The sequence below is a fragment of the Myxocyprinus asiaticus genome, chromosome 11 (genome assembly GCF_019703515.2).
Source record: "Myxocyprinus asiaticus isolate MX2 ecotype Aquarium Trade chromosome 11, UBuf_Myxa_2, whole genome shotgun sequence".
Taxonomy (NCBI): domain Eukaryota; kingdom Metazoa; phylum Chordata; class Actinopteri; order Cypriniformes; family Catostomidae; genus Myxocyprinus; species Myxocyprinus asiaticus.
This window is the reverse complement of record NC_059354.1, coordinates 3,930,935-3,949,785: the sequence shown is the minus strand read 5'-3', so window position 1 is coordinate 3,949,785 and position 18,851 is coordinate 3,930,935. Positions and strand designations below refer to the sequence as shown.

Sequence of the window (18,851 nt, the reverse complement as noted above, 5' to 3'; positions counted from 1 at the left end):
AGTTCACATATACTATATAGTCTAGTCAAAAAAGAGTTAATAATGTTGACATATTATAAAAATGTATAATTTGTCAACATTATGAACAATTTTGAACAGCACACTATATGGTAAATGTGAACTAATTTAAGCAAAGTAAAGTCAAACCCATGGGCGGGGTCAATAAGCATCAACAGGTTAATAAAAATGATGACAGTGAAACAACAAACAGGAACTCAAAACAACAGCAAACAAGAACTGACAAAGGAATGCAAAAACTAAAGGGTATTTATACAAACAAAAGCTAATGAGGGAATGGAAAATAGGTGAGAACAATCAGGAACAGATGGCAGTTATGAGGGCAGTGCATACTGGGTAACGTATTCCATGGGAAACACTTCAAAATAAAAGTCCTATGAAACACGAGGGAGACAGACTGTGACATAACCCCTCCCGGGCAGAACTGCTGGAGGAGGAGTCTCTGGGGGAGCGGGCGGAGCCGTGGAAGACTCTGAGGGCGGAGCCGTGGAAGACTAATAGGGCGGAGCCAGCAGAGGATCGGCAAAGGCAGGCGGAGCCAGGAAAGGCTCGACGAAAGCAGGTGGGGAGAGGCTCGAGGGGCGTAGCCATGAAAGGCTCTAAGGGCAGAGCCATGGAAGGCGGAGCCGTGGAAGGCTCGAGGGGCGGAGCCATGGGAGGCAGAGCTGTGGTAGGCTCGAGGGGCTGAGCCATGGAAGGAGGAGCCGTGGGAGGCTCGAGGGGCTGAGCCATGGAAGGCGGGGCCATGGGAGGCTCGAGGGGAGAGGCCACGGAAGGCGGAGCCGTGGAAGGCTCGAGGGGAGAGGCCACGGAAGGCGGAGCCGTGGGAGGCTCGAGGGGAGAGGCCATGGAAGGCTCGAGGGGCGAAGCCATGGAAGGTGGAGCCATGGGAGTTTCGAGGGATGAAGCAAGGAAAGCGAAGCCATGGGAGGCTCGAGGGGCAAAGCCATGGATGGAGGAGCCGTGGGATGCTCGATGGGCGAAGCCATGGAAGGCGGTGCCGTGGGAGGCGCGAGAGCCGAAGCCACGGAAGGCGGTGCCGTGGGAGGCTCGAGGGGTGAAGCCATGGAAGGTGGTGCCGTGGGAGGCTCGAGGGGTGAAGCCATGGAAGGCGGCGCTGTGGGAGGCTCATCGAGAGCTGGCAGTGACTGGGAACTGACCTCCATATTCGTGAGCATGGGCAGATACTGGGGAACGACCTCCATGGTCGTGAGCATGGGCAGAGACTTGGGAGAAGGTGTCCTTTTACTTCTCCTTTTCCAGACAGCTGGGAGCATAGTTACGGGCATTGGCTCTGGGACGGTTGAGGCTACAGGCATGGGCGCTGGCTCGTTGGCCGTGCAGGCGTGGGCGCTGGCTCGTTGGCCGTGGCAGGCGTGGGCGCTGGCTCGTTGGCCGTGGCAGGCGTGGGCGCTGGCTCGTTGGCCGTGGCAGGCGTGGGCGCTGGCTCGTTGGCCGTGGCAGGCGTGGGCGCTGGCTCGTTGGCCGTGGCAGGCTTGGACGAAGGTGCCGTGGAAGGCTTGGAGCAAGGTGCCGTGGAAGGCTTGGAGCAAGGTGCCGTGGAAGGCTTGGAGCAAGGAGCCGTGGAAGGCTTGGAGCAAGGAGCCGAAGATGCAGGTTTTGGCCCAGAGTTCCCGCCATAATCCACCGTGAAAGGGGAACTGCAAAGTTCCAGAGCCTTCTCAACATATTCTCAGAGTGTCCAGTGAGGATCAGCCGGAGGCATCAGTTCCTTCAGTGTACTATTCAGACCGGTCCGGAAGAAAACCACCAGAAAGCGGTCTGGATAGTGCACTAAATTCGCTAGGTCTAAGAACTCACAGACGTGATCCTCAACTGGACTGTCCTCTTGCTTGAGAAGCAGAATTCGGACAGCCGCTAGATCCATGTTGGGTCAGTTCTTCTGTCACGAGTAGTTGCTGAGATGAGACAGGAGACGTAGGATCTATTTGCAGGCTTTAATAAAAATGATGAGAGTGAAACAACAAACGGGAACTCAAAACAACAACAAACAAGAACTGACAAAGGAATGCAAAAACTAAAGGGTATTTATACAAACAAAAGCTAATGAGGGAATGTAAAACAGGTGAGAACAATCAGGAACATATGTCAGTGATGAGGGCAGTGCATACTGGGTAACGTAGTCCGGGGGAAACACTTCAAAATAAGAGTCCTAGGAAACACGAGGGAGACAGACTGTGACAGGTACTGCATAACAGTAGCTCTGTTTCCATCCAAATAATTTAATTTATGCACACAAAAAAATCAGAATTCCACAAAAATAATTTGCAAATAAGGCAATGTGTTCCAATGTGTTCAAGAGAACAATATCGGCACTACAGGGGAAACTGGCACAAAATAGAAATGGCGATGGATGTTGAAGCCACTGTGGCTCTTTTGATAAAGGTAATGAATTACTTGCAATTTAGAGCATGCAGAAAAAATGCTCTGACAGACTTCATGTTTGCTAGCTTTCAGCAGCAGATGCCTTAAGTCTGGGAGCATGTCACACAGTTCTGGAAGCTATTAGTAGATTACAGGCTTTGGAATTTCAGAATAACCAAAACAACATTTGAGATGCTATATGCGATGATACTGATTACATTCACTGAGTGAATTATGCAGTCACATGATTTTCTGAAGCAAAGTCACATGACTTTTTTATGCACATCTACTGTATATTCTATAGGAACATATTTGGTAAATGAATTTCCGTCATTGTTGATGCGCATGTCTTCTTACCAAATAAAAAATGTATACACCTCAAGTCAACGTACAAGTTTTTATATGTATTTTGGAAACTTTTCGCATCTTGGTGTTTTCATCCAAGGAGCTCTAAAATACACAGAGAGAGTTATCTATTTGCATTTCCATTCATTTCAAAGGCATCTGCTCAGCTAGCGACCATCTTTGCTCATGGGCGTTCATTTTAGGGATGGGGTGTCTCGTGACTGATCGCTCGACAATGGGAACCGATAGGGAAAAATATATGTCTGTTCCACGCTTTTAAGAGTCCTTCATAAACAATCTGTCACCAGACAAATATGTACTATAATGTAATAAAATAATGTCAACTGTGTGTGTCTTGAAAATAAATTATTTAGTCAGAAAGCACAGCTACTTTTGAATGGAGAAACATGCTTTTTGTAATCACAGGGTATAGTTCCAGCATCTACCAGCAGGAGCTAACTGGGACCTGCTAACCAGCTAATTCCTGACCCTCTATTTCCATCCAGCATTTTTTGAAAACTTGGATGGAAACCAAGCTACATACCCTCCACATACCTGACCGTATGGATGGACTCCTTCCTGATGGTGGTTGCCTCTCATTGGGTGGTGGAGGCAATGGGCTGGAGCGTCCAGGTGGTGGTGGTGGAGGAAGGCTGTTTCTTGGTGAGGCTCTAGCGTTTGGCTCCTCTCGTGTGGGTGGGGGAATCGGTGGTAGCCCCCCTCGTCCTGGAGGTAAGGATGGAGGTGGATTACCCATAGGCCTCTGCGTCAAGGATGTGAATGGTTTACTCTCTGTTGATGGTGGTGGTGGCGGTTGAGGTCCATCTCGATAAAATGACATTCTCTGTCCTCCTGTGGGTGGTGGAGGGGGAGGGAAGTCATCCGATGACCTGTTGGGGATTGTTGGTAATGGTGGCAGGGCACTGGCAGGCATTGGGGGTGGAGGCAAGGAAGACTGAAAGTCCCTCGGAGTGGGAGGAAGGCTTGGACGTCTGCCTGGCTGGGTAGGGGGTTGTACAGCAAATGAGGAACTTGGTGGGCGACCTCCTCCAGGAAGAGGTGGTGGGCCACTAGGAGAGCTGTGCTTTGAGAGGGGTACGGGTGGGGGTCCAGCCCTGACAGGTGAAGGTCGTCCAGGTGGTATAACTGGAGGTCTGCTTCCCGCCGAGTTACTGGGTGCTGGGAATCGCCTGCCTGTGGGTGGCATCGGTGCTCTTACTGTTTAAATGAAAAAAACACAAAAAAACAATGAATATGAATGAGGATTATATTTTAAGTATAGCAACCTTTCAACTGTTGGGTGATTCTCACAAAGAAATGTCTGGGTCATATTTCACTCCTAAATCAAGAGGAAAAAATAAGAATTACAATTTTGCATTGCGTTCATGAAAATGAAAGGAATATTCGGGGTTCAGTACAAGTTAAGCTCAATCGAAGGCATTTGTGGCATAATGTTGATTACCACAAAAATGTATTTCTGCTTGTGCCTCATTTTCTTTACAAAAGCACAAATCAAGGGAACAGTGAGGCACTTACAATGGAAGTGAATGGGGCCAATTTTTGGAGCGTTAAAAGGCAGAAATCTGAAGCTTATAATTTTATAAAAGCACTTGCATTAATTATTCTGTTAAAAGTCGTGTATTATTTGAGCTGGAAAGTTGTAATAATATCGATTCTACGGTCATTTTATGGTTTACAGTGTTATGTCATCATGGCAACCAAGTTGTAAAATTGGCTACAACTTTACAGAGAAAAGGTTAGTAAGTGTTTTTTTCACACTACAATCAAATTAACACTCATATTGTTTACGTCTTGTGGCTATACCTTTGAAACAATAAGGATTTTAATGTTCAAAAATTGGCTCCCATTCACTTCCATTGTAAGTGCCTCACTGGAACACAGATTTATGCTTTTTTAATGAAAAAGAAAACATTGTGCCAAAAACATTGTCGATTTAACTTACATTTTAGCTTAAATATTCCTTTAAGCACATTTCTCCCCTAACATTCCCATTACTGTAATGGAAAAAATGTAATTCTCATTACTGTAATAAAGTAATGAAAATCATCCTATGATGACAACAGAATCAACAGAAATTAAAGGCAGTACAACAAATACTACTCTGATGTATAAATTCTTCACCATTTAAATAATATGTCATTATTTTTTGCCCATTATAGTTATGAGAATGGAAGGGGTACCATGGTACTACTGAATGATTTTCATATTAATTTACCATGATATTTTACAAGGGATGCCAATGTATTTTTTAAAAATACTATCGTACCGTTTTGTTCATTTTCTCATTAAAAAGTCACAATGCAAGAAAAAAAATCTTAAAGGTGCTGTATGTAAGTTTGACAACAAGCATTTGAAATGGGTACTGCAGTCCAAATTCAAAATATTGGAGAGTTGTCTGCCCTGCCTCAGACTCGAAGCTCATGTGGGTTGCCAGAATTAGCCAACTCAGCATCTGTTTTAAAGGATTTCTGGGCTTGAAACTGTCTCCATCTTCCAAAGGCATCTCCAATATTTATCCTTTTTTACTACGCCTCTGGTCATGGTGTATTTGGGACTTTTAGGTTTTTTAGTTCGAGTGGAATCTGTTATCTCTGATTCAGTTTGTTTGCTGGCTTCCATGGCTGCAGCACGCAGCGTTGTTTGTCTGCAAACTTGTTCAAATCTGGCAACCCGGCAGTGTCGAAATACTATTGGTGAGTGGGCAGTGGGCAGGAACACACAGGCCAAAACATAAACAGAAATTCCATCCCAGAATGGAAACTTCAAAGTAGAATATACTGGCTGTAGCATTGTTATCGAAGAAGCCAGTATTTCAACTTAGCATGTTTCCTAATTCTCTAATGACATATTATGGTCATTTTGTGATTTATTACAGTAAAAATATTACATATAGCACCTTCAATGATCCTAAAATTGGCTTAATTGACTTTATGTAAAATATAATTTATTTTATTTTACATATAATACTTGTTCTTGACGTGGCGAGAGGCTTTTATTCCAAACACCAAGATTTGAATATGATATGATGAACTCTTTTTTGTGGGGGAGGGGGGGTTGGGGGATAGTGTCTCTATTTACCATTGCTGTCTTTACTTCCTGGTGATCTTAGCCTTGGCATTCCACCCTGAAAAAGCCCACCCAATCCACCTGGAGCTCCGCCCCCTCCTACACCTCCTCCTCCTCCACCACTTCCTTTGGGCTCTGTGTAAATAAAAACATTATAACAGATCTATTAATTTTTCATAATGTTTTGGGCTTTAAAACATTATTTACAAGTTGCACACATAGTGTTACTTGGTTGGTTATGAAGTTTGGAAAATTTTTTTAAATACAAAACCAGGATAACTCACTTTCCAGCACTGGGGCACTTCGATCAATGGTGACTGCTTTCTTCAGTCGAGTGCCTTTGCTGATATCTGATAGTAAAGCGTTTCTCCCCTGCTGGTCAGATCTGTTCAGATTCGGTTTCTCTGTGTTTGCCTGGTGGAAATACATGTAAATTTAAGAGGCTCTGTCAACAACACACATTGCTGTCAACCCAAAACAACTATGTAAAGGAAATCAGTATCTGAACCTGAATGACAAGAACTTCAAATTTTGATGTACACTATATAAGTTCATTATACTGATATTATACTGAACTCAGTGACATTACTGGATAGATTAAACATTGTTTAGTGTGAATTTTTTTTAACATAAAATAGTAATTTTATTTTTAAGTGGTTGTTTTTCAATGGAACATCAGCCAATTTGCATGTCCCCATTGATCATAATAACATTTTAATGGGTTATGTAGAATAAAAACAACAAATTCTACCAAAATCTTGCTTTTATTGAAATAACAAAGGTAAGTTTGATTATTTCATTATAACTACATTTATTATGAGAAAAAGTACAGTGATGAATGTATTTTATTTTATTTTTTCAAAAAACAAAAACAAAAAAAAAATCCTTGGCACAATATAATATAACATTAATAAAAACAATATAAACCAATAAATAAATTAATTAATAAAAGGAGTGATTTGTATATGTACTTTGACTTGTATTCAAGCAAAAACAGTACAAAGACAAGGTACTTCAAGTTTTACCTCATCAGCAGCATTACTTTTTGGAGATATATGTTTTTGTTTTTTTCTGAAATTGATGCATGCAACACATTGCAGTAAAGTTGAAACGGGGGCAATTTAGGACTAATAACAATAGCACTAATAGCAAAATAACAAGTTTATGTTAAACAGGTAAGGAAATCAGTTATAATATATAAGGAGCCTCCAAAAAATCCCAGTCCTTCAAGAACAAGGCTTGAAGACTTGTCCAGTCTCGCCAATTTGCCAACAGATGTGAAAGCAAATAATCCAGCGCTTTGAAAACAATGTTCCCCAAAGACAAACTGGAAGGATTTGTGGCATTTCACCCTCTGCGGTGCACAATATAGTTCATAGATTCAAGGAATCCGGTCAAATCTCGGTTTGCAAAGGGCACTTCTGAATGTGCATGATCTCCGAGTCCTCAGATGTCACTGTTTTATAATCTGTCATTCATCTGTAATAAATATCATGACATGGGCTCAGGAATCCTTCTGTAAACCTTTGTCGGTCAACACCATTCAATGCATCCACAGATGCAAGTTAAGACTTTACTATGGAAAGCAGAAGCCATACATCAACACTGTCTAGAAGCGCTGCCGACTTCTCTGGGCTTGGTCTCATCTGAGATGAAAAGTAGAACAATGAAATCGTGTTTTGTGCTCTGATGAGTCCACATTTCAAATAGTTTTTGGAAAAAAAATCCTTCATGTTCTCCTAACCAAAGAGGAAAAGGACCATCCAAGCTGTTATCAGGGTCAGGTCCAAAAGCCAGTGACTGTCATGGTATGGGGGTGTGTCAGTGCCCATGGCACATCAGTGAGGGCACCATTAATGCAGAAAGATATGTACAAATTTTGGAGCAACATATACTGACATCCAGCACCGTCTTTTCAAGGGACGTCCCTGTATTTTCCAGCAGGAAAACGTCAAACCACATACTGCCTGGATTACAAGTGCATGGCTGCGTAAGCAGAGAGTGTGGGTGCTAGATTGGCCTGCCTGCAGTCCTGGCCTGTCTCCAATTGAGAATGTGTGGTGCATTATGTACATTAGATGGCAACGAAGACCCCGTACAATCGTGCAGCTAAAGACCTACATAATGGATGAATGGGGGAAAATTCCACTTTCTAAACTTAACAAACTTGTGTCTTCAGTGCCCAAATGCTTAATAAGTGTTATTAGAAGAAATGGTGATGTTTCACAGTTATAAACACCCGACAGTCCCAACTTTTTTGGAGCATGTAGCAATCATCTGATAAAAAAAACAAAAAAACAATTAAATTCACAAGGTAAAACATAAATTAATGTGTTGTTGTAGTGCTTTCAATATAGCACAGGGTGAATCGAATTTATAGATCATTCCTTTTTGTTTTTATTGTCATTTTCCATACTGTCCCAAATATTTGGGAATTGGGATTGCAATAATAGTCAGTGTCAAATTCTCTGTGAATCAGGTCAGAATTTGGTCCACTTTAAGTACTTAATATTATTTTAGTAGTAGATTAATCTATTAATCTGAACAACTGTGATTTATCAATATCTAGGTGGGTGTGAGTATGTGAGGTACATAAAACTGATGGTCATGTGTGTTATACCAAAGCGAAGGTTGGAGGAGGGCCGGGAGGGGGTGGTGGAGGAGGTCCAGACATGTTTTCCTTTCTGTCGTTTTGTCCTTCACTTTGTGCCTATATGACTGAGTACACAGAAATATAGGCACTTATTAGAAACAATTTATGAAACAACAACAACAACAACAAAAAAAGACCTTTAAACAGAGGAAAACAAAAGTTAATTGAAATTGTTTTTTTTAATAATTTTTCTTCCAGTTTCTTTTTCGTAACAAACACAGGTTATCACATGAAACACACATTTATACATATTGAGGCCTGAAACATATCCTTTTGTACTTTAAATCAAACCACAGCAACTTAATAGCACAGAGTTTATTATCTCAGTCTGATGTGTAAAGAAAAAAAAAAAAAAAATATATATATATATATATATATATATATATATATATATATATATATATATATATATATATATATATATACAGTGGTGTGAAAAAGTGTTTGCCGCCTTCCTGATTTCTTATTTTTTTGCATGTTTGTCACACTTAAACGTTTCAGATCATCAAACAAGTTTAAATATTAGTCAAAGATAACACAAGTAAACACAAAATGCAGTTTTTAAATGAAGGTTGTTATTATTAAGGGGAAACAAAATCCAAACCTACATGGCTCTGTGTGAAAAAGTGTTTGCCCCACCTGTTAAAACATAACTTAACTGTGGTTTATCACACCTGAGTTCAATTTCTCTAGCCACACCCAGGCCTGATTACTGCCACACCTGTTCTCAATCAAGAAATCACTTAAATAGGACCTGCCTGACAAAGTGAAGTAGACCAAAAGATCTTCAAAAGCTAGACATCATGCTGAGATCCAAAGAAATTCAGGAACAAATGAGAAAGAAAGTAATTGAGATCTATCAGTCTGGAAAAGGTTATAAAGCCATTTCTAAAGCTTTGGGACTCCAGAGAACCACAGTGAGAGCCATTATCCACAAATGGCGAAAACATGGAACAGTGGTGAACCTTCCCAGGAGTGGCCGGCCAACCAAAATTACCCCAAGAGCACAGCGACGACTCATCCAAGAGGTCACAAAAGACCCCACAACAACATCCAAAGAACTGCAGGCCTCACTTGCCTCAGTTAAGGTCAGTGTTCATGACTCCACCATAAGAAAGAGACTGGGCAAAAATGGCCTGCATGGCAGAGTTCCAGGACGAAAACCACTGCTGAGCAAAAAGAACATTAAGGCTTGTCTCATTTTTGCCAGAAAACATCTTGATGATCCCCAAGAATTTTGGGAAAATACTCTGTGGACTGACGAGACAAAAGTTGAACTTTTTGGAAGGTGTGTGTCCCCTTACATCTGGTGTAAAAGTAACACCGCATTTCAGAAAAAGAACATCATACCAACAGTAAAATATGGTGGTGGTAGTGTGATGGTCTGGGGCTGTTTTGCTGCTTCAGGACCTGGAAGACTTGCTGTGATAAATGGAACCATGAATTCTGCTGTCTACCAAAAAATCCTGAAGGAGAATGTCCGGCCATCTGTTCGTGACCTCAAGCTGAAGCGAACTTGGGTTCTGCATCAGGACAATGATCCAAAACACACCAGCAAGTCCACCTCTGAATGGCTGAAGAAAAACAAAATGAAGACTTTGGAGTGGCCTAGTCAAAGTCCTGACCTGAATCCTATTGAGATGCTGTGGCATGACCTTAAAAAGGCAGTTCATGCTCGAAAACCCTCCAATGTGGCTGAATTACAACAATTCTGCAAAGATGAGTGGGCCAAAATTCCTCTACAGTGCTGTAAATGATTCATTGCAAGTTATCGCAAACGCTTGATTGCAGTTGTTGCTGCTAAGGGTGGCCCAACCAGTTATAAGGTTTAGGGGGCAATCACTTTTTCACACAGGGCCATGTAGGTTTGGATTTTGTTTTCCCTTAATAATAACAACCTTCATTTAAAAACTGCATTTTGTGTTTACTTGTGTTATCTTTGACTAATATTTAAACTTGTTTGATGATCTGAAACATTTAATGGTGACAAACATGCAAAAAAATAAGAAATCAGGAAGGGGGCAAACACTTTTTCACACCACTGTATATATATATAAAAGAGAAGTCAGACTAAAAAGAATATCACACATGATTAGTTTTCCTCTGTTCTTAATTTGAATGACATTCACAATGCCCATTTCTGGCAAGTTTTTTTTTTTTTTTAAATGCTAAAAATGCATTTTTAAATACATCATGGTTGCATGGTATAACTTTATATATTGTTATTTATTATTTATTTTATAAATATTATTAGATTAGATTAGATTAGTTTAGATTAGATTGATATATTTTTGGACTACATGGTATTTGTACTGCCGTGGTATTCTTTAAAGTACATTGGAGTACCATGTAAATAGCATAGTAAATAAATATGGTAAACATTCAGTACCGTGATGCTGTATACAAGTACCATCTGATACCATAAGTGTCCCATGGTACAGTCACTGTATTTTTGGTAAGGATACATAAGATAAAATTAACTTTTGATTGAAGTTGATGAGGCTCTTGCAATGGTGGGAAGACTTTAATAATAAGGCCTGATTCATAATTGTATGTTTTTGCATTACTGTAAATGTTTTCAGGACCATATAAGGCTGACAGCTGTGACCTGATTACTCATGTGCATAACTGTGTATATTTTACATGAAAAAAATTGTGACATGCCATGTTCATGTCTCTTAAATTCAGAGCAGCTTCAGACAGATACTGGCAGAGCTCCACTCAAGTCCTTGTAAACATAAGCACCACAAAACCGCCAGAGTGACATGACATTTTATGACACATCATAAATATTTCCCTTACAAAATACAATGACGGTACAATATTCATTTATCATGACATTTACAAGGTACCCCAAGGTATTTCAAAGAACACCATACTAATTTTGTTAGCTTTCTCAGTAAATCAGTGATGTAATAAAACCAGAGCATAATTTCTGCAATAAAAGAAACACAGAAAATGTGGTAGCACTTTATTTTACAGTGTTTGATACACGTTACATGTTACTATAGTTAATTACTAGAAATAACCATAATAATACCAGTACAAACAGCTCCACAAAATAATTACAGTTTGTACACATAGTTCATAATTATTAATCAGTAATTACAAGTACACAGTAAAATGAACACTAAAATAAAGTATGACCAAACACCAAAAATGTTGCATCACTTTAGCCACAGAAGTGTAATTTTTATTATTATGTTTAGTGTGTTAGACTACAAAAAGAACATACAAACACAGCAGTGCTTTCTGTGTCAGTGCAATGCCCTAGCAACCATTTAGGACACCCTTTCAACCACCTAGCAATGCCATAGCAACCACAACTAGAATACCTTAGTAACACCTAAACAACCAGAATACCTCTCCATCCAACTAGCAACACACTTGCAAACACCCAAAACACCTTTGCAACCACTTAGCAACACCCTAGCAAACACCCTTGCAACCACCCAGAACATCTCTTCAGCCACCTAGCAACACCCTAGCAATCACAGAGAACATCCTTTCAGCCACCGTGTCTTGAGACACTTGCGTTCTTCTCTATTCGTTGTGGTGCATTTTGCTTTTTTAGCGCGAAAACGCGTCTGTCTGTGTGGTTACTGGAAGTTCACACCAAACGTGTTTTTGCGCGCGTCAGTTCTGTTTTCACATTGTTTAAACACATGCTGGGCGAATGTCTTTGACATTTGCACCGCGTCTCGCTTTTTCTTCAGAGTCTCAAGCAGAACCAGCACATTTTAAACACCATGTCATGTTAAAAAAAAAAAAAAAGACACCTGCGCTCTGTTTCATTCTTTGCGCTGCTTCTAGATTGTTTTTAGCGCACTTGTCACAAAGATTCAACATTTTGAACAAGTTCAGGCTGCATAGAGTTGCAGTGTTTAATTTTATTCCAGATTGTTCTGCACCAAGTGAAGTTTCATTAAATAAACGGTAAGTCAATGCTTTTTTCCCCCTTCTGCTCTAGTGTACTAAGGGGCTGCTGTGCCTTGTTAAAGTGTATGTTCACTGTTTCAGTACTGTTACAAATGTTGCACATATGCTTACATAAAATACAGCCAATTGCAACAGTACTTGCTAGGAGAAGAAATTAGATAGTTTGGGTCGGGTTTGGGCTTAAAATCTAATGGGATTGTTTGGGCCGGGTATGGTCGGGCCAGACGGTCTCGGGTATGGGTCGGGTTTCATTTTAAGGCCTGTGCAGACCTCTAGGCAGAGTGCGTACCCTCAGATTAAATCCTGCAGGCGCCCATGTCTCCAGCCACCTAGCAACTCCCTAGCAAACACTGAGAACACTGTTGCAACCACTTAGCAATGCCCTAGCAAACACCCTTTCAATCACCTAGCAACAACCTACAAAACACCCAGAACACCCTAGCAGCAATCTAGCATTGCCCAAGCAACCACCCAGAACATCCTTTCAGCAACCTAGCAACACCATAGCAAAGCTCTAGCAACAACACAAAACACTCTTGCAATCACCTAGCAATGCCATAGCAACCACAACTAGAATACCTTAGCAACACCCAAGCAACCACCCAGAATACCTCTCCAACCACCTAGCAATGCCCTAGCAAACACATAGAACACCCTAGCAGCAATCAAGAAATGCCCTAGCAACCACCCAGAACATCCTTTAAACCACCTAGCAATGCCCTAGTAACCACCCAGAACACCCTAGGAGGCAATCTAGCAATGCCGTGGTAACTACCCATAACATCCTTGTAATCACCTATCAACTCCCTAGCAACCACCCAGAACACACATGCAACTGCCGCAGTGTCCTAGCAACCACAACCAGAAAACCCTAGCAACAACCATCCAGAACACCAAAAGTATTTAAGATTATAATTCCTGGGGCCTTGGTAGCTCAGCGAGTATTGACGCTGACTACCACCCCTGGAGTCGCAAGTTAAAATCCAGGGCGTGCTGAGTGACTCCAGCCAGGTCTCCTAAGCAACCAATTTGGCCCGTTTGCTAAGGAGGGTAGAGTCACATGGAGTAACCTCCTTGTGGTCGCTATAATGTGGTTCTCGCTTTCGGTGGGACACGTGGTGAGTTGTACATAGATGCCACGGAGAATGGCGTGGGCCTCCACATGCGCTACGTCTCCGTGGTAATGCACTCAACAAGCCACGCGATAAGATGCACGGTCTCAGACACAGAGGCAACTGAGATTTGTCCTCCGCCACCCAGATTGAGGCGAGTCAATACGCCACCACGAGGACTTAGAGCACATTGGGACTTGGGCATTCCAAATTGGGGAGAAAAGGGGAGAAAAAAAAAATAATAATAATATATATATATATATATATATATATATATATATAATTCCCGTCTTTCATTGGTTGCACAAAAGAACTCCCAAATCTCACTTTATTGGGTGAGCAAACGTTGTTATTTTGTTGGGCTTGTTGTTGGGATGCTTAAAAAAATAGAGCAATGTTTTGATAGTGCCACAGAGCCACAATGTTAACACTATTCAGGAGAATCAATCAACCTACAAATGACTCAGTTATATTTGATAGATTTTGCGTATTAAGCTGGGATAGCAGGAAATATTTCAACATTGAAAAAATTACACACATTCCATTTAGTTGTTTAAGCTAAAACATTTTCTTTATATTAGTGGAATTTGTGATCCTGAGGCAAAAACAGCTACATTTTAACCTGCTTCATGTGTAAATCATGTGTCACTTTTCTGCTAGAAAGATGGTTGAAACAGTTCTACCACTTAGTTTGGGCCCACAGACCTGCTGTGGTTACTGAAATTACATTAAAACAGCCCGTGCACAAGAACAAACACAAGCATCCAGCACCTGTAAAGTCCATGGCAAAATGCTAATTTTGCTAATTTTCAGTAAAAGGTTTGAGGTTAAATTTAACATCATGCTGTCACTTCTTAGAGTAAAACAGCATCACTTCAGAAGGGAACTAAATAGACAATATAAATCAGTGGAGAATCCAATGTTTAAACATTATTTTAATAATTAACCTGATTTCATTATTGTACGTTGCTATTCATACAATATGTAATATTTAAACATAACGTTTTACACGCTGAAATGTACAATATGGATGTATTGACAGCATCTAAAACGTAACCATTTTTAATTAACCATGGTTACTATATTATCACCATATTACTGTAGTACTGTAACATCATGGTTAATTGCATTAAAACTATGGTTTCTGCCAAAAAACATGGTTACTACAACATTACTATACAGTGATGCAAACTACACACAACAGTGATGCCGAGCCACGGGAATGAGTGCATAGTGTTGGGTTCGAGTCCACCTTAGTCTAGTCCGAGTCAAGTCCGAGTCTTTAAACAATCGAGTCCGAGTTGAGTCTGAGTCCAAATGAATCTGTTCATGAATCGGAATTAAAATTGTAACCGTAAAACTCAACATCAAGATTTTAAGCTTATTTTAAAGTTCACAACTAAGAAAAACAGTTTGTCAATATAAATGTAACAAAAACACCTCTGCTGCATTTCATATTCACATTTTATGATTAGTATCCTGCTGAACAAACTTCAAAGTGGTTTCAGAATGAAAGCACATGCCTTAGGTGAATGAAGACAAAACTGTCCTTCAGCACAATTCTTATTGCGTTCTGTTGACATTTCAATTATTTGTTGCTTTTTCCCCTCCACTCAAACATGGACTAAAGAAAGTGAAAGCTGCATTAGTCATTACGACAAGGGTTATTATTGTTTTGAATGTTAATTTAGTTTTTATTTGTACTTCATTTTCAATTTCAATTCAATTTAATTTAGCTTTATTTAAAATGATCCCTATCTAAATAAATAATAGTCTATACGGAGATTTCTTTCTGAATCTTTTTTCTCTATCTGCCGACTGATTTGGGAAAATACAGTGCATAGAAATGAGTCAACACAGTAGTTATTAGCACTCACTGAGAAGTTACATCTCACGATTTGACTGCAAATGCTACATCCAAAAACACTGGAAAAGGCCCACTGATAATATTAGGGCCATGTTGTCATATGATTTTCTAGTTAATTTGCATCTCGCAGCTGCTGCCACAGAAGATAAAAATAATAATAATAATTTATATTTGCATGAGCGGCAGCCGTGTTGGTCTGCAATCAGTCTGAAATCTTTAAATACCAACCAAAGAAAATTTAATTAAGCTCTTCTTTAACCGCAAAAACATGGAGAATAATAAATTTAACAGAATTGTCCTTCAAAAGTGTCAGAGATGTAGGATAAAAAAGATGTGCATAAGTTACCTGGTGGTTTACAATAAAAATAAAATACAAATTTATAATAAAAACATCATAACCAGCTAAATTCATCTTGTAACATGAAGTTTAGCTTCATACACAAACTCTGTCATTGAATAATACATTTATTTTATAGTCTATAATTAAATTATAAACAAAACATTTCATTGCCCAAAATATCCTAATATTTTATTGTGCATGGTAGAATGTTGTGAATGGTGGACAAATGCTGTAAAAGAATGTATTTTAAGCAGCTCGTCAGTGCTTTGAAAATAGTAAATCAATAATAAATAGGTGCTGTTTATCTGTTTAGAGTTGCTGTCCACTTTAGCAATAACGCTTTTTTCCCCCGACTATTTAAAAAGTTACACAGTTAACTCATCAAGCTAGTATGGACCAATTCAAGCTGAAAACACTGCGTGGACCACAAGAGACTACAGAAGCCTACATGTGTAGATACATTACGCCTAAAAAGACTTAATATCCAATATTAATACTATTTTTATGTATGTTTATTTTGATATGCTGTTTTAAGTAAACTGTGAGAGACATGATGTGGGTGACTTGACTCAATGAAGTTCTTGATTTTAAGTTTTTAAGCACGATGAAACCACAATGTGAGCACCGTCTTGGCTGCAAAAAAGCCACACGAAATTTTACCAGTTGTCAGGTTCCGTGTCGTGTGAAACTGCCTTGTTTAGTTTCTATTATATTGTGTGTATACACCCGTCCTTATGTTTTCATCGTGCCAGCCACCTTGGTAGTCAATGTTATGCATTAGTGTCTGTAGTAACATTCAAGTGTATTGGTTGACTGATGAGTGTGCCTGTGCACATGCGTATGTGTTTGCTTAAACACAGTGAAACAACTCTGGCTACGTCTACAACTTCAGGGGCTAATTGAGCTTTATGCAGACAGAGATGTGTTCATTAATTTCTGTTTTGTTATTTATTTATTTATTTATTTCATTGCATCACAAATGTCATGGACTCGGCTGGACTCTGAAAAAAATCCAGTCCCAAAGTCCCAAAGGCTTGAGTCCGAGTCAAGTCAGAGTAAAAATGCACTCCCTGATATTCACCGTGACCAAATCACTGCGATGAAATCAACATTTATATTCATTTTTTAAGTAGTATTAAAGGAAATTTTAAAAGTGGAAAAAGAAAATCGGATGGGAAAAAGAGTAGGACAAAAGGCAGATTCGAACCACAGTTGCTAGTACACATTCATACATCGTTTTTACACCCCACGCCATGGCAGCGACATCTGTTTGTTAGTTTGCCATATATTCCTGTGGTTTCACCAGACTATTGGGGTGAAAATAGTTGCATTGTGTGGCAGATGCTATTTACACCGGGGTTTTATATTTAGATCCCTGAACCCTACCCTACCCCTAAACATAAACACTTCAACAATATTAAAAATGAAAAAGGCAGATAAATGTACAGTGACAATAACTTCAGTTACAAAATACCATTGTTTATGTATTTTAGAGCTGCTAATCCCACACCTACCCCTAAACCTAACCCCAACCATTAATAAAAACATTTAGGAATAAAAGAACCACCTTAATTTAAAGAGATTTTCAATCTTCTGTGTTTTTATGACTTATACACTCAAAGTTACTAATCAAATTTAATAATCCTGTGACAAATATTTTATGCAAATAATGCATCAAAGTTTAGCTTTGGAGTCCCTGATATCTCAGCCCTAATCTGCTGAAATATTTTTCTGCAAGTGCAAGTGTACTACACTATATTCACGTATTGACTTCATTTGTTGGGACTTTTAGATATTTGCATTCAAATATGGTTATTATATTTCTTCATTTTTATTATTTTGCTAATTTTTAATGTACTTAAATGTAATTAAAATTTAAAAGTAACTAACTGTAATGACAACGTGAATCTGTAATGAGTAATGCGTTACACTACTTTTTTCCACAAAAAAGTTAACTAACACCTTTGTAATCACATTACACCCAACACTGCTAATAACCCACATGTTTTGCATTGGAAATTCTGTTTATATGAGGTGAAATGCACTAAAAAGCAGCACTAAAACACACAACACATAAGCACTTTATTTCTGCCTTGTTTAGAAGCTGAGTGAAAACTGAGAGAGTGAGTTCCATTTCCTCTACTGAATTTCCTCTGTGGTTGAGCGCTGTTAGTTACTCAGCACCTTAAAAAAGAAACACCAACTTTCATCCATCAAGGATGCTGACTAGCCTTCACCAGCACACCTCACCTCTCCCTCACTAGCTTTGCTCCATCATTTATACACTTATGGAACAACTCACCTGTGTCTGAGCCTTTGGTGCCACCAGTTCCAAAGTTGTGCAAAACGTTTCACTGCACTTCCTATCTCTGACTCCGCAGACCAATCACAGATTCTAGTGGTGCTGTGAGCAGGTTTTCACACAACTGAACAAGCTGCAGATCGCAGCATGCAAACGACTGTGACCACATTCATTTCCTCACACAAAGACTGTGAAAGAGTGTGAGTAGCCAGGCGAGAACTGTTATGAACTCCAGCTACTAAGAACATTAACAGAAACAGGAACTAAATGACTCTTTGTAGAGAAAAAGATGTGACACTGGTCTCTGCTGGCTGGTGACACACAGCATGTACTTAAAGGAATATTCTGGGTCAGTACAAGTTAAGCTCAATTGACAGCATTTGTAGTATCATGTTGATTTCCACAATATATATATATATATATATATATATATATATATATATATATATATATATATATATATATATATATATATGTATTTTGACTCGTCCCTCCTTTTCTTTAAAAATAAAATAAAAAAAGCAAAAATCTTGGTTACAGTGAGGCACTTACAATGGAAGTGAATGGGGCCAATTTTTGAGGGGGATTTTTGCTTTTTTAAAGAAACCTTGAATTGAACCCTGAATATCCCTTTTAAAATCTGTCCTCTGTGCACACTTTGGTGCAAATTTATTCCTAATTATAATTAATGGATTTAGTGGACCAGTGGATCAGTGGACACTGAGTTCATTCTAGTGTAAAAAGTAATCGTTTATGCAGATATCCCTTTTGCCAAGCGTGGTCTGCACACTTGAGGGGACATT

At 39.6% G+C, this 18,851-nt stretch overlaps 1 protein-coding gene across 3 annotated transcripts in view; it reads right to left on the bottom strand.

Annotated features, from left to right (window-relative positions):
* LOC127448353 (WAS/WASL-interacting protein family member 1-like) overlaps positions 1–18,273 on the bottom strand; it is a 28,478-nt gene extending 10,205 nt beyond the window's left edge. The window contains exons 1-5 of one of the 3 annotated variants that reach the window (XM_051710814.1): positions 18,049–18,273; positions 8,456–8,553; positions 6,120–6,249; positions 5,848–5,970; positions 3,304–3,966 (exon numbers count right to left, since the gene is read on the bottom strand). In XM_051710814.1, coding sequence (XP_051566774.1) covers positions 3,304–3,966; positions 5,848–5,970; positions 6,120–6,249; positions 8,456–8,509 — 970 coding nt within the window. In that variant the 5' untranslated portion in view covers positions 8,510–8,553; positions 18,049–18,273. Of the gene's footprint in view, positions 1–3,303; positions 3,967–5,847; positions 5,971–6,119; positions 8,113–8,455; positions 8,560–18,048 lie in introns of those variants that run through there. The other 2 variants (XM_051710812.1, XM_051710813.1) reach the window with 2 other exon arrangements.
* Between the last annotated feature and the right edge of the window lie 578 nt (positions 18,274–18,851).